Genomic DNA, 15,567 nt, shown 5'->3' with positions numbered 1-15,567 from the left:
CCTAGGTTTTGGTGGAGTTAGGCACGTTTTATATCACCTTTTAGTATCGACGGAGTTAACGCATGGCACCATAAGCTGCATGCTGGCTAAATACAAATCACCTAAAATAAAAGTGCAACGTTACTATAATTATACTCATAAAGTCGTAATAGGAAATAAATACGAGGTTTCTTTATTTTCTTATGTTTTGAATAGGATTTACGGGTTAGAAGAGATGGTGTGAGGTAGGTAGGCCAAGCATTCTAGAATAGGGGTTAACAGCACCCCCTGTTAGCCAATGATAGAAGTGATATACTGCCACACAAGAAATAAAGTCTAGTCAATTGAGGTATAAGCATGCGCTCTGAATTTATGACGGAGTTCTAGAATAACAATCTAATATATAACTTCGTCCGTCCTTGTAGTGGATCCCATATGCGTATTCATGCTCAATTACCCCTGAGCTTCTGTCCGTGCAATCATATCATATCCGTGACCCATCATCATTAGGCATTACCATAGCCAAACTCAATCCAAACGCGTCTCGACTTCCGGCGTTGTTGTGAATCAAAACATTAGGAAATAAATATCAATGCTGAGATTTTTTTTGTTGATTGTTTTGTTGTTTTTTCGTGTGTTTTTGTGTTTTTGTGTTTTTATCTCCCTGGTCCGCATTAGTAAATATTGAAGTGGTCTCGGTGATATTCAGCTTACATTATTGGTAGTAATATCATACTCGCGTACTCGCATAATTCGTAAATAGCATTGAAAAGGAGAGTTGCCAAAGCGAATGTAGAATCGCTGATGAAAGTGGGATGTCCAAAAGTAAGAAGACATCCAATTCCCGTGATTGGCTCACCAGATGTAGCAGGTGAGGTTGACCGAAATGCCATTATCGACTTTGCTTATGAGCGATCCTTGTGGAATAGGATCTCTTGGGTCCTGATGTTTTGGAGGCGTTCGAGCTTTCCTCTAACGAACGACATGCGAATTTTCTTGTTTTGGTCACGTCGGTGTTGGTAGACGTATTGACGCGTGATTCGGTTGTAGACTGAACGTAGCCGACCGTGGTGGCCATCCTCATAGATGATGACGAAATGTGGAGATCTTGGTCGGAGGTTGTATGGTCGCTGCTGAACTGGCTCCGGCTGTGGCAGCGAAGTACGACCACGCTCAGCAAGGATTCGAGAGACCCGTCGATTGGGTCGAGTAGAAGACTTCGGGGGGAGCTTAATAGATTGCCTCTTTTGAGGCTTCGTAGGGTGAGCCATAGTAGGCCTTTTGGGAGTGGAAGGTTCGCTTTGCTTTCCCATTTTGGACTGGTGAAGTCTTATGTTCGAAGATTTGAGTGTATGAGTATGTAGAAGTCTTGAGGGGAATAGATGCAAGAATTCGGAAGATCTTATAAGATGGAAGTTGTTGTTTGTGGTTATGGATGGGGGAAAAGTGACTGGAGATTCTACAGGCAGGTCGGGCTTTTATACCAGTCCTCTTACAGCTATGTCCTCCTGTTGAACAGACGAGGGAGATATCCGCAGGTTATTGTTCATCACGAGCAAACTCAATAGGCACTCACTGGACTATCACTCGGTGTTCGATAGTCGATGTGACGGCGCGGATTAAATATAGAGATAGAAGCTTATTCTGTGACTGTGAGCCCTCAACTCACTTGAATCATGTACTAACAGTGATTAGGCTTTCGTTTTTGCGGTTATTGCTATATATTGTCATATTAACAGTAAATATGTCTACATTCAAGCATATTATCCAAGTTATCTAGAATAATACTTGTGGCACGTAGGTAATTCTAATTTCATGATAGGCATAGAGGTAGGGGTTAGTCACTATATTAGCCTAGAAGATATGATAATAGCATATGAGTGATAATAGGTCGATTCATCGTGTCTACGCATCAGTATCGGATGTGAATACTAGATGTTTCTGACTTCAATTACCTAACCCGTTCGGACGTAAAATAAAGTTTATATTCCATTAGATCACGTCCATGTGGCCCTGACAGGCCCGTCACACTACCAGCAACCGTGCAGGATTTAGATCTCCTTCCATCCCATGCCAGTTCGAAGCTTCCGCTCGGGTCCTGGCAATGGTATATAGATGGTTTCTGAGCGAATCTTTACTCCTATAGGCCCCCGAAGAAGTATAGTAATTTCACTATTTCCTAAATAGTCTATAAATGGATGTTATAGGCCTGAGGATGACCAGTAACTGCGTAGAGGCATCAGCGATGTCATAACTTAGAGAAAATTTATTATTTATTTATTCTCGCTAGGAAGGTTTGCGCTACAGTACTAACATTTGTGTCGTTAAGGCTTGGTTTTTTGACGTGTTGGGTCTGTGTAACAAGTTTTATGAAGTATTAAGCCCGTAACCAATTACAATAAGACCTATAGCTATACTTCTAAATACGTGATTTTCAATGAAAGATAATTATCTAATTTCATGTCTAGGTATGTATGAGTTAGTAACGTGACATGTTCCCAGGCTACCTTTGTTTGCTCTTGTAATAACCATCCCTTGCTCGATAGCGCCTCGACTCAGAGGTGTGATCAACAAGTTCCCATGTTGTAAAATTTATCCCAGTTGACACGACGCTCTATTATATTCCCTCGGTCATAATGGTAGCCTTTTACTTCTAATAATCTACCATGCCTACCAGCTATCCTTTTAGTAGAGGAGAGGGCGACAGTGCGTGCGTGTTTATGGCGCCAATTCTTTGTCACCCGGCCCCTAATACAAGATGTTGACCTGAAAGGCAAGACCGCGATAGTCACGGGGTCCAATATTGGTATTGGCTTTGAGTGCGCCCGTCAATTGCTCGACTTGGGTCTATCTAAACTAATACTTGCCGTGCGGAATGAGCTCAAGGGTCAAGAAGCAAGCACCAAACTATCATCCGGCCGTCACCTTCCAGACAGCGCTATTGAGGTGTGGAACTTGGATCTTGTCTCCTACGACTCTATTGTCGCATTTGCGGAGCGTGTGAAAACCTCACAGCGCTTGGATATTGCGGTGCTCAATGCGGGTGTCTTTAAGCAGAATTACGAAATCGTTAAGGCGGCCCCGTCTACAAGCCACGAGGAATCTATCCAACTCAATGTTATTTCGAATACACTACTCTCGATCCTGCTTCTTCCTAGCCTCAAACCCAAAATGCCCTCTGATTCTCCTGGGTGCTTGGCTGTGGTATCGTCAGATGTGGCTTCTTGGTCTACCTTCACGGGGGAAGATGATATAGACCCTCTGCTCCCGGGTTTTGATAAACCGGAAGTATTCAGTGGCTGGTATTACTACTGCACTTCTAGATATCAGTTAACCTGGTTTAAATGAGGTATCGCGCGAATATTGAGAGAATGAATACGGGATTGAAAAGCTCTTCAATTTCCGCATATTGAATTTCGAAATAACAAACATGAAACTCCTATATCTTTTCCCGCAACACTCTTCGCCTCCCCCTTAGACCGCCCATGCAATACATCGGATATGAGTAGAAATAATTTTGTTTACATCCGAATATTTAACCTAAGCCTTGCTCCCGGTCTTATCCTCGGGGGCGAAGTTCAAGCTAACACTGTTAACGCAGTGTCTCTCATCAGTCGGCGTTGGGTATCCCTCGCCCTTGAAGACATGACCAAGGTGTCCACCACAGTTGGAACAAACAATTTCGGTTCTTGCCATGCCGTAAGATCTGTCTTCATGCCTAGTGACAGCACCGGGTATACTGTCGAAGTATGCTGGCCACCCACAGCCAGACTTAAACTTGTGGTTCGCCTTGTAGAGGGGTGCATCACAACCGGCACATGTGTAAACTCCAGACTCGGAAAAGAACTTATCATACTTTCCGGAGCCCGGGGGTTCAGTACCCTTTTCCCTAAGAATTCTAAATTGCTCTGTAGCATGCGGATTAATGGGTGTTCAAATAGTGCCTTTTGCTCTCATATTCGTACCTTTAGATAAGACGGCGCGCCACTCGTCGGACGTTCTTTGATCTGGAAAGGACATATTGTTGGTTGAACTGGAGCTCGAACCAAATAAACTACCAAAAAAGGGGAGAGTTGGCATGGATTTTACTGTTATTGGATGGCGTAATACTGCTTGGTGGGCAAGCGGGCGGGTCCGAGTGAAACTGGAAAAGGTATAGAAAGTACGCAGTAAATTGGAGAATGGAGGTAGTTTCATGAGGTTTTGAAGAGTGAATGTATGATAGATATATATATGGTTTAAATGTTGGATGATTTGGAAGAGTTTCGGAATGGAATTATTGTTAAGTCAGATGAAGATAGGGATGTGATTTGGAATATTTGGAATCATTGTCGGGCGAAGTTATACCGCACGAACAAGATCTTATGTAACTTATGTAAATGCATTTGAAGCCGTTGACGTCTTCGGATAGCTGCGTCTCCACAATTCTCGACCCGATCCTTGCCACTGTCTGTTCCACCACATGAGACATTGGCAGTTTTGATTGATTCCAACTACTGTAAGCTGGCGCCATCGGATTATTAGGATATAGCGATCTCCGATATCTCAAAGCGCAAGAACAAGGTTTCATTAGCTAATCCATTATTAGAAGCTAAGACCAACTGACGAAAGCCACAGTTTCTTAGAGAATTGCAGCATATCAGTGCCACACGACACTTTACCTACTCAATCTTGGAACTCTATATAATACACCCCTTTTTTATTTCTTGCAACCTACCTCCCTGCTAACCTTCCAACCCTCGCACAACAAGATTTGCCAATCCGATAATATACTCGACGTTTATACTCCCCGATTCCCGCATATAGGCATCAATCGCATTATGTCTAGACGCCCCCCCAACCCGGCCGCTGAGAGGGCCGCCCAAAACCAGCAAACCATTAAGAGTCTACTGAAGTTGGAATCCAACAAGATATGCGCCGATTGCAAACGAAACAAACGTACGTCACCCCTTATATATATGAAATAACCGCACATTGGTATATAAAACTCACAATTGTTATAGATCCGCGATGGGCGAGTTGGAACTTGGGCGTCTTTATCTGCATTCGCTGCTCAGGAATCCACCGAGGAATGGGAACCCACATATCGAGAGTGAAGTCCGTCGACCTAGACTCCTGGACTGACGAACAACTACAAAGTATTCTAAGCTGGGGCAATGCGCGCGCCAATAAATACTGGGAATCGAAGCTGGCTGCTGGCCACGTACCGTCCGAGGCTAAGATCGAGAACTTCATTAGAACCAAATACGAACTGAAGCGATGGGTGATGGATGGACCTATGCCTGATCCTGCAACCTTGGATGTAGATGGCGACGATGATGTTCCACTAAGCATCGTAAAAGAGAAGCAGAGTATAGACAGGAAAGAGTCAATTCGGAAAAGCTCAGTTGGGCAGCAAGCAGCACCGCGCAAGATAGCTTCGCCAGCCCCGCAAGCAGACCTCATCGGTGGTGACGATATTCCTCCGAGGGCAAGCACTGCCGGACCTGCATCGTCGCAAGTTCCCCCTAAATCGGCTCCTGCTCCTCCAAAAGCTGTGAACCCTAAAGATTCACTTCTGGGCTTAGATTTCTTGGGCGAAGCACCTGCTGCTCCACCTCGTCCCGCAAGTACGAATAATGCCGGTGGTATTGGTGGCCAGTCGAGACCCGATCTCAAGCAATCCATCCTATCTCTATATGCCTCCGCCCCTAGACCCCAACCACCTCAGCAACCGTCGCATTCTTCTTCTGGGTCATTTGGTGGGTTTGGTGCCATGCAATCTCCATTGCAATCTCCTACAATGGGACATCAGCCCCAAAAGTCAAATAGTGGAGGGCTTGACGACGCTTTTGCTAGTTTGAGTTTCGGAAATGTGACCGCGCAGAAAAGTCCTCCAAAAGACGCTTTCGCAGGCTTATCGAATATGTCTAGCAACCGGTCTACTCCTCAACCGGCGACTTCGTCATTCTCAAGCTTGAGTGGAGGCAGCTTTTTTGATCCTAAGCCCGCTCAACCAGCGACCCAACCGCAGTCGAAACCCCCGATGACAACATCCGATAGCTTTGGTGCGTTTAGCACATCTTCTATCTCGCCAAAGCCAGCCCAGTCATCCTCGGCTGCCCTTGGCGACCTGTTTGACTGGTCTAGTCCCGCTCAGCCGGCCGCCGCGCCAACGCCAGCTAAGCCGACTCCCGCACCGTCATCAACCACCGATTCCATCTTCAACCTTTCAACCCCTCAACCTAAGCCAGCTCCAGTAGCAGCGCCCGCTACGAACACCACTCCCTCTTTCAACGCAGCAGCACTCGGCGGCTCGGACGTCTGGGGAAATGCATGGAGCAATCCTGAATCCACTCCTGCCCCAGTTTCGAAGAGCCCATTGGCAACCCAAACTTCTACAATAAGCAGTAGCAATGATTTTGGCGCCTGGGGCAGCAGCGGAGGCTCTTTCGCTAGTCAGAGCCTAGTACCCGGTGCTTCTGGGGGGTTTACTGCAGCACCAAAGGTAGCGGCAGATGAAGAATTTGGTGGTTGGACCAGTAGTACTGGTACTTCTAACAACAACGGAGGATCGAAGCCCAGTGGTGGATTCGGGAGCGAAGATCTATTCTCTAACGTTTGGCAGTAAGTGGTCTTACGAACGCAACAAGGTTATCAGGTCTCAATAGGATAGGGTTTTTCAACCCATGGAAATTGAATTGTAGACAGGACACATAGGCATGACTTCTCGCTATGCATAGTCTCTTCAAGCCGATTACCAAGGCTCAATGTCAAATACACTAACACATAAGATCCATCAATACAAATTCGTGGGTCTATTCAATTGTAAATCGTCCATTTCGTATAAACAAGGCTAAATCCATAACGCCTACGCTATGCCAGGGAATTGCTAAGCCCCCAAATAAAGAGCAGAACTTGGTTTGCTTCCCCTCTTGCTAGAGCGACTGCTGATACTATCGAGGCATGTGAGCCCCCCCAAAGCAATGCAACATCGACCAATGCTTGCCCCCCCCCCCCCAAATAATGTGGTATATACCAAGCAATACAGGTTTAGTAGTCGCTCTCACAATCCTAAGACCGCCCAGATGTCGGTGTGAATAATTCCATGCCATATTCACCCGGGAAGCTATCGTCGAACCATTTGTGGCTATCTAGTCCGCGCCAATGAGGGTTGGTTGGCTTTGAGCTAGCGGGTATGTTTCATATTCGTAGGTGTGGTTATGGGGTCGGAATCGGTTTAGAAAATCCATCGTAGGATGTAGTATATGACTAAAAATGTGCCGATGATAATACCCGAAAGTTTTAGAATGGCGATTTTGTTCCCTGAGGCTGCCATGCGACCTAATCGACCGGCGGACCCTTTTAATTGCGTCGACATGGACGAGAATGTATCGGACTAGATGGAATTGACCGTATGTTAGTGTTACGTAGGAGTGTAGGGGTATGCGAAAAGGTTACGGAGAAAGGCGTACGGTAGAATCGATGACATCTTGCGCTCTTGCGTTATCGTAGATATCTACTGTCACGCCGCGTAGCGACGACACCTTTGCGGATAGCTCTTCTAGTCGCGCATTGTTCTGGCGCTCGCGCTCGTATGCTTCCGACATGTCGGCGTTTACTGTTGAAGTATTCCGTCTCGTATCGTGGGTCGGTATTCGCGGAAGTTGGAAAAGTTCGGGAAGGAATGGATTTAATGGCTGGGCGTAGGAGTTTTTGGTTGGCAAAAGTTGTTGAGGGTTACGAGAAAGTCCGAAGTGGCATCAACAAATAAAATGGGTCAATTATTGATTAGGTACGGAATATAGTGAATTGGTTAATTAATTGATTTTCGCCTTTGTTTTCCTTAATGGTATCGTATGCCTTTTACCCAATATTCGGCTTTAATGGGGAGGCATGAATCGTGTCTCCGTGACGAGAAAAGGAGGCGGCGAGGCGAAGATGACGCATGAAATGTGGCTAGTGTCTTGTAGTGAGTGCGTCAGCCACATATTTATCGGTTTTCTCCCCACATAAAGCTAGACCGCGGCTGGGCATGGAGCTTTCTAGCTTAACTCTATTGTATCGGTACTAAAGCGGTACCGCCTATCATCCGAATTGGTTCTACCCCAGCTGAAAGTTTTAAGCTTTGAAATGCGTCACTCGGAACAGGTGGGTCTTATTCCCTCTGACCTCATTATCTGTACTGGTCAAGTATACCGTCGTACCTGTGTGTTTGCAGCTTCCCATTTGGAGCTTGACTTGCCTGTTCCTAAGCCGTTGTTGCCGTCTGCCCCGCCAAGGTGGCAGAGCTCTTGCAGCTGACGACGCCCAGAATTATTGTAGAATTGTAGAATTGTTCCTTCTATTTCGTAAGAATAAAAACATCTTCCTACCCACTTTCACCACATCACTTTGTCATTGTCAAGTCACATACCAAGGTATTAACTTACCTATTTATCTACCTTAATTTGTATCTACGAAATCGCAAAAATTGTGCGATCTAGATTCACGATTACCGACGAAATATTCCATCAAGTTACTCGGTATCGTGTCCATTATCTACAAATTCTACCCCAATTTACTTAGATAGCGCGACCTTTGATCCCCCGCAGTTCGTGTTTGCAAGCCACCACGATAAATCCACCACCCGACCCGACCCTCTCTCTTCTTGTTCTGAAAGATTTAGCTCGGGAATTCCGGAATACAATCATTCTTTTATCTGCGACAGTAACGAGTATCCTTCAAGATGGGTATCAACAACCCTCTTCCGTCGTCTATGGCGTGTAAGTAGTCTCCACTCCCGAACAGGCGCAATCTCGCGCACTGAGGCAACCCATCGTTGCCTACACTACCTTGTATCTTTACGAGCGAATACTCACACAATTCCCAACAGCGGAATGCAAGAAGTGTGGAAAGATTCTTACATCCTTCATTGACCCACGCCAAGCGTTTGGACCCGACAAGATTATTCCTCCTTCGGTCCTCGCAAACGCAAAGGTTAGTTATCCTATCTGCGCCACGATGCAGCGCGTTCAGTCTTCGATCTAAAGCTACATACTACCTACATATACCTTCCAAGGATGCATACAATTGTTCGTGGCTTACTGTTACACTAGGGTCTTGCGATTCTTACCGTCCTCAAAGCCGGCTTCCTCGGGTCAGCGCGTTTCGGTTCGGGTCTAGTCGTCGCCCGATTGCCCGATGGCACCTGGTCTGCTCCATCTGCCATTATGACGGCGGGTGGTGGATTCGGTGGCCAAATCGGTTTCGAATTGACCGACTTCGTTTTTATACTGAACGATTCACACGCCGTTAGGACGTTCTCCCAGCAAGGCTCTATCACACTCGGTGGAAATGTGTCAATAGCCGCGGGACCAGTCGGTCGAAACGCCGAAGCTGCCGGTGCTGCGTCACTCAAGGGTGTAGCCGGTGTTTTCAGTTACAGCAAGACAAAGGGACTTTTTGCCGGCGTGTCGCTAGAGGGTTCGGCAATTGTGGAGCGGAGAGATGCGAATGAGAAGTTGTACGGCCAACGCTGGACCGCAGCACAACTCCTCACAGGTTCCGTTCGACCAACACCGCAAGCAGCGCCCTTAATGTCTGTGCTGAACTCGAGGATTTTCGCGGGTGTGCGCACGGGCTCTGTCGGGGATGAGAGCATGTATAACGATGTCCCTGTTTATGACGATCGCCATGATGACGTAGTATGGAACGGCCAACGAGGAAGTGCTTATGGCGAGCCTGCTGGTAGAGAAGAATTTGGCGGACCAAAACGCGCGAGTACCTGGCAGGATGACGTATATGATCGACCAGCTGGTGGTATTTCTCGATCCAACACTGTGGGATCGCGAGGATTTGATGATGACTATGTATATCGCGACCGACCCTCACCTTCCACTAGCACATTTGCAGAGGGTTCTGGCCCCGGTAGACCAGCTGCGCCGAAACCAAATTTCGCGAGCAAACAGGCTTTGATGAAGAAGAACGAGGCAGTTGCGTTGTTCAACTTCGAAGCTGATCAACCGGGCGACTTGGGTTTCAAGAAGGGCGAGATTATCACGGTGGTGAAGAAGACGGATAGTGCTAATGACTGGTGGTAAGTACATACACTCTCATTTTGAACTGACGTTTTAATACTAATACGCGTACTACAGGACTGGTATGATTGGCGCAAGACACGGCATATTCCCAAGCAATTACGTTAAAATGAAGGAATAAAAAGGATATCCCACTAAAACTTACTATCTCGGAAATTACTTGGACACGGGACGGGGCGTACTCGGATCGTGGGGAAAGTTTAAGGGGTAGGGGAGAAGGATGGCAGTTGTGAGATTGTTTGAGATACCTAACACCTAGATTCTACTCTTCCGCATAGGGTTCTTGATCGAATGGGTTTGGGTTTATGTTACATTTGGTGATTCGTGCTGCTTTGTTTATTGTACACGCTACTGCGACGTTGGGGCGTTGCAGGTAGAGCATTTTATATCATAGCTTCATGGTAGACAATTCGATTCAGCGTTCTGGAATTAAGTTAGTGTTGCGCTGGTGATATACTTCTGAGTCGGTAGATGTTGGTGTGAAATATGTCACGAGGACCTTGCATTTTGATAGTGGTGGAAATTACATACGTATTCTAAATACCGCTACGATGTAGGTGCTCAAAACCTGAATTGTTTATGGGGTTAATTGACCATTCCTACGCGAGAAGCAACCTTCAACATTGTATAGACTTAGTAAGAGCCTCCTGAACCGACCGAAATACAGTTTGAACAGCATGTTGTTTGCCGGTTTACTTTCGGATCATCCCGATGAGAGACCCACTTTACCCGATAGGATCGCCGGAAAGAATTAGATGCTGTTCCTTCTACATCACCGTAGATAATCTTATACGGGACGGTATCATATTGATGTCTTTATACGCGTATAGATATATACGTAGTTTTGAGGTTCTTAAGGAATGGTAACGGGGGAAAATTACTTGTTGTTTAGTGAATAACATAATCTACACTTTGCTTCAAGCTAAGATTGATATAAGAGTCAATGTTATATGGTATTTTCAACAGTGTTCGAAACAAGAAAAATGGCATTTTTAATACATTTTTATATTGTATGGAATATTATATACGTACCTAGATTACCAGCTATTATTAGATTTGATATATACATTCGGATATAATTTACATCTTAATAGTTGTTATCGTGTTAAAATAATCACAATTCTTAACTACAGGTTATATACTTAGGTAAAAAAGGTCTAATTTATAAGTTATGTAGATAGATACTGTTAGCAGTCTTCCACACTCATACGTCCATTATCTCGGGGCTTGAACCAACTTGCCGTTCATAACCCGAGCCTACCCACCAAACCGTCCCTCTTAAGAGCATAGCATAATTCATATCGAACTCGACATACAAATTCATCAACGAGCCGTATAAGTCCTAGGAGTCATGTGGATAACAGTATTCGTGAAATTTCCAAGTATCGTATATTAAATATCAAATCATCATCCTTTTAAAATGGATCATATTCAACATATGACTATCTTATGTCCACATTCCACCCTACAAAGTAGTAAACTGCGTACGCTAGCTACTGAGCCCCTTTACGTTGCCCAGACAGATTTCCTCATCAATGACATACCTAAGAAAGTCTGTCCAAGAAACTACTTTGAGGCTTAGAAGTCAGAATGGACCCCATGATAATCAACTGCCGTAACAGTCTAAGGGGGTGTATCTATAACGGAGAGCTTAGGTACTGTATATTTAGAAGTAGATGCCGTCTTAGTCTAAGTATCTAGGAGAGCTAGCCTTGGCTTCCCCGGCATTACGTGGCCCTGCTAGCCAGATTTGTAATGTGAACTATAGTACAACTCACCTAGTATGGGGAATGGTGTCTACTCGGTGTTTTCCGTGATGCTGGAAAAGTAAGTGGAAAGTAGATGGGGCGTGCTTAAGGTTGTTTGCTAGAGATGGGACTGTAACCTCCTTACCAGCACCACAAAATGTGAGAGATTTTTGATTAGAACAAGTTGTCGGTGTGTACTTTGACATTGTTGATGCTGGTGATGGGTCAAGGACGACCTAGGAGAGACCACTATGACGTCTAGTCTGGTCTACTCGGACTTGGTCACAGATAGAAGGCCAATGAAGAGATCTATGACGCTTCGAGGTCCCACATGAGCTTCAGTATAGCTTCAAAGCTCCATAGCTACAGTTTTTCACAGCTCTAGTTCAGGCCTAAGCTCTAGCAACCCTTGCCAAACCCTGTGTATCTATTTTCTCACGTCGAAAGACCCTCTCGATGAAACAAAGCAAACATGGAATTTGCCGTGTGTTTCAAGCCCCAGAATAACAAGCTTGGCCCCATACTCTATGATGATTCGGAGAGCTACGAACGGGATCGGAAGACAGGCATCTCGGGTATCTTCCGATACTACATCGATTTCGTTCGGATGCTTAGAGTTCCTGTCGATCACTTTTATTTAGACTTTCTCCAGATGCGGCGTATGTATCATATCTATATCCACCATCGATGCCGGTAGAACAATATCCTTCGCGCACCGGGAGCTAGCTAGGGCGTGCACGATGGAGCCGCCGTGGATTTTCGTCGACAATGGTCCGTGCCATTCCCGTCCCTTAGTAATGACCTACTACCTTGAGAATAGGGTATGTAATCTTTTGTTTACTTTTTGCTTTTCTTAGGATAGGGTCGTGGTGGAGCGAGCCGCTTCAGAAGCTGTGGTCCGCCGTTGTAGAACGCGGGAGGGCTATTTTTGGTCCGGAGGGGGACGTGATTGGCTCACTCGGGACTTACGCGCGCTACTATGTGTTCTGGTGTATTAATGGATTATGTTATCCTATAACGGGTATTTGTGTACATGGGGACTGTTTTTTTTTTCTCCATATTAAATCCACGATGTAGCAATAAGGTGGTAATAAATAGTATTACCTAATAATGGATAGGACTGGACTAGAAAATCTGGGGTTGGGTCGGCGGCACAGAGATTGCCCGTTGTTTGATTTTCGATTTCGTCGGTTTAGGAGATTAGGTAGGTATCAGGTAAACCTGAAAATAGCTGCGAATTAAGAAGCGCGGCGCTTGTGGAAATTATCGGAGAATATGGGGATTGTAAAATTGGAATTGTCATTGCGCTTTTGCGCTTGTTGAAACTGGGCGCCTGCGAAATGAAGTTTGATTGCCATTTCAGGCGAATAGCCGCCTCGGCGGGGGGAAGAGACGGCGGATCTGGATAGAGTCGTTTAATTTATTTTCATTGCGAACATGATATGATGATAGACGCGGTGTCTGAGGGTTCCGATCGTTTAACCGCCTCAGCCTCGATATGCCGCCAGGCCTCCAGCATGCGCTCTGTTAATTTTGCATAGTAAGTAAAATATATTGAATGTTTACATTATGTTTCAGCATAGCATTTGCGAGTTTAGGTTGTCCGAAGCTTGTGATCAAGACGGATGCACATATGAGCTGTTTACGTGATGGAGAATACCTGATTGAGAGACATTTTCCAGTCTGCCTCTCCATCTTATCGAGACATGCAGCTCAGCCGGAGAGGCTGGTGTAGTACTTACCGTTGTCGCTATTCGTCAGACTTTAAGACATCAATATCACCAATTCGTACATTGCTATAATGGTGTTGTCAATATAGGGTAAGGGTAACACTTCCAGGTATAATCCTCGGAGATCCAACGGTTGGGGCCTCGGCAATACGTGCATCGACCGACGGGACGGAGCAATTAACTTGATTACATGATTGGATTTTCAGAGGCGCAATGGGCAACACGTATGCAGTCTTATAGTTCCCGTGTGGCTTTGGATCTTAGATATCCTTCATTCCTTCCCATGACGTGCAGCGATATAACCACCCTATAGATGAGGATGGTGATGATGTTCGCGATGGGTGGATGATTATAGCACCTTGTTATTAAGAGGGAGACCGACCGTCCTAGAAGGGCCGAGTAAAGAATAGTAAAAGACGAGTCCTTCGTCAGCGGGGACGGCGAGACATTTGGGCATGTAAGCCACTTTCAATTTTGGGAAGTAGATCGACGATTTCTTTAGCGGGAGGACGAATCGAAAGTGGACTATATGGCCTGATCAAATAGCGTATAGTGTCCTCTATGAGCCACACTTATTGGTTCTGTTCCCTCTTTCGACTTTACAGGGCGACCGAATCTCATCTTCCTCGGCACCCCCATGAGCTGCTGAAAAGGCTAGGTGCCTTGAGGCCTAGGTATAATAGCATAACAGCCTAGCATCTCGGCAGGACGCTCCGAGGCATTTGCTGCTTTGGTATTAGGTGCTTATGTACGTTATTCTACCTCGTCCGTATTTACATTACAGGTAAGACACATTTTCTATTCAAGGCAGTTTAGAGTATCGCATCGCATCGCATTGCATCGCGTCGCAACGTCACGTCCGTAATCTGCACCTACATTTGCTACGTGTAAAAATGCAAATAAATTTATGTAGGTTAAATTGATGTTTGTTTATTTATGTGTATGTGTCTGATTTTTTTTCTTCGTATTGATGTATGAATGCGCTGTTCTCTGGGGCCTCAGGCCGAGACCTGCGTACGTACCAGTAAGTGGCTGACCTCCACCACCTGCCATTTGGCCTACCGAGAGCCAATGCGTACCCACGGCCGAGAAGATAGGGGTCTAGGTCATCAGCCACACGGCATGAGGGTTACCCGTTCTGCGGGTAGTTAAACATTCGCGACCATTGGACCGGCAGCGATGGCCTAGGTTGTTTCGATTCGGAGGCGCTCCGACCAATGGCGGCATTTGCATAGGACTGTCCCTTTTCGACCTTACCCTTTTCTGGCTCGGGTGAGATGCATACCTACCCAGGTAATGGATGATAATGCCTGATGGAATAGCATTGGACCTGCATACATACAATACCTCCTACCCGCACTAGTGAATATGAGTCTGACTTAGTAATATTCAGCTTCTGGATAGAGTGCAAAGTTCTTACTCCCCCGAACGTTGGTGAGCGGCGGTGAGGTCTTGGCTTTGGACGTGATTGTTTGGTACGCATAGAAAAATCGGTCCAAGTGCGGCGAATAAGTGCCGTCGGTCAGATGGGATCCATTCCTTCTCTGCTAGGGAGTTGAGATGTTTTACAACATCGTGAAATCCTATTGTAAGTGGTTTACGAGGTTTCCGCGACGTTGCAATTGATTTTTATGTCTGTTGGTATGATCTTGATTTGTTGCTATTATGGCCAAGATATGGCTGACCTTTAGAGGGGGCCAGGGGTGACGATGGTGACAATTAGGTTACCTTAATTGAAATGGTCCGTGACTTTGGCCAAGACCATTTTTGCTAGGGCTGGATAAGACACTATTTAGTTTATCGCACAGCACGGCAAGAGACCCAACGCCACCTACAGGAACTGGAATGCGTGGCTTCAGGGGATGGGGAAAACGACGTTCTTTGCCCTGGCTAGGGAGTCATAGAGACAAGAGGCAAAGCTTCATTCCAATGAAATCGTACATACCTGGGTCATATGTGATATCAATGCAAATATTGTATTGAAGGGGTGTGAGAGTGAGATGGATGATAAATCTTGAAACGCCACAACGGCGAGATATTGACTAGATTAGG

The 15,567-nt window shown here is 45.8% G+C and overlaps 6 protein-coding genes across 6 annotated transcripts; 3 read left to right on the top strand and 3 right to left on the bottom strand.

Annotated features, from left to right (window-relative positions):
- Positions 1–884: 884 nt before the first annotated feature.
- F4822DRAFT_430117 (uncharacterized protein) lies at positions 885–1,292 on the bottom strand (the record flags this gene model as incomplete). The annotated part of the gene is made up of 1 exon (XM_051461227.1): positions 885–1,292. The coding sequence occupies one exon, from the start codon at positions 1,290–1,292 to the stop codon at positions 885–887; it is 408 nt and encodes a 135-aa protein (XP_051313139.1).
- A 1,353-nt stretch (positions 1,293–2,645) lies between these two features.
- On the top strand, positions 2,646–3,442 carry F4822DRAFT_444105 (uncharacterized protein; the record flags this gene model as incomplete). Its single annotated transcript, XM_051463188.1, has 2 exons — positions 2,646–2,685; positions 2,753–3,442. 2 exons carry the CDS (start codon positions 2,646–2,648, stop codon positions 3,325–3,327), a joined length of 615 nt encoding a protein of 204 aa, XP_051313138.1. The 3' UTR covers positions 3,328–3,442.
- On the bottom strand, positions 2,791–4,438 carry F4822DRAFT_406226 (SelR-domain-containing protein). The gene is made up of 2 exons (XM_051458377.1): positions 3,945–4,438; positions 2,791–3,887 (listed from the first exon to the last, which is right to left on the bottom strand). The coding sequence occupies exons 1-2, from the start codon at positions 4,174–4,176 to the stop codon at positions 3,520–3,522; spliced, it is 600 nt and encodes a 199-aa protein (XP_051313137.1). The 5' UTR covers positions 4,177–4,438; the 3' UTR covers positions 2,791–3,519.
- Positions 4,439–4,610: 172 nt separating this feature from the next.
- Positions 4,611–6,934, top strand: F4822DRAFT_406225 (ArfGap-domain-containing protein). Its single transcript, XM_051458376.1, has 2 exons — positions 4,611–4,917; positions 4,983–6,934. Exons 1-2 carry the CDS (start codon positions 4,800–4,802, stop codon positions 6,587–6,589), a joined length of 1,725 nt encoding a protein of 574 aa, XP_051313136.1. The 5' UTR covers positions 4,611–4,799; the 3' UTR covers positions 6,590–6,934.
- Positions 6,935–7,874, bottom strand: F4822DRAFT_406223 (uncharacterized protein). The gene is made up of 2 exons (XM_051458375.1): positions 7,434–7,874; positions 6,935–7,357 (listed from the first exon to the last, which is right to left on the bottom strand). The coding sequence occupies exons 1-2, from the start codon at positions 7,566–7,568 to the stop codon at positions 7,199–7,201; spliced, it is 294 nt and encodes a 97-aa protein (XP_051313135.1). The 5' UTR covers positions 7,569–7,874; the 3' UTR covers positions 6,935–7,198.
- A 368-nt stretch (positions 7,875–8,242) lies between these two features.
- Positions 8,243–10,633, top strand: F4822DRAFT_406221 (DUF500-domain-containing protein). The gene is made up of 4 exons (XM_051458374.1): positions 8,243–8,723; positions 8,834–8,937; positions 9,057–10,036; positions 10,095–10,633. The coding sequence occupies exons 1-4, from the start codon at positions 8,687–8,689 to the stop codon at positions 10,156–10,158; spliced, it is 1,185 nt and encodes a 394-aa protein (XP_051313134.1). The 5' UTR covers positions 8,243–8,686; the 3' UTR covers positions 10,159–10,633.
- The last annotated feature ends 4,934 nt before the right edge of the window (positions 10,634–15,567 follow it).

The sequence above is a fragment of the Hypoxylon trugodes genome (assembly GCF_022578975.1).
Source record: "Hypoxylon trugodes strain CBS 135444 unplaced genomic scaffold F4822scaffold_6, whole genome shotgun sequence".
Lineage (NCBI taxonomy): Eukaryota > Fungi > Ascomycota > Sordariomycetes > Xylariales > Hypoxylaceae > Hypoxylon > Hypoxylon trugodes.
This window is presented reverse-complemented; position numbering and strand designations above follow the sequence as displayed.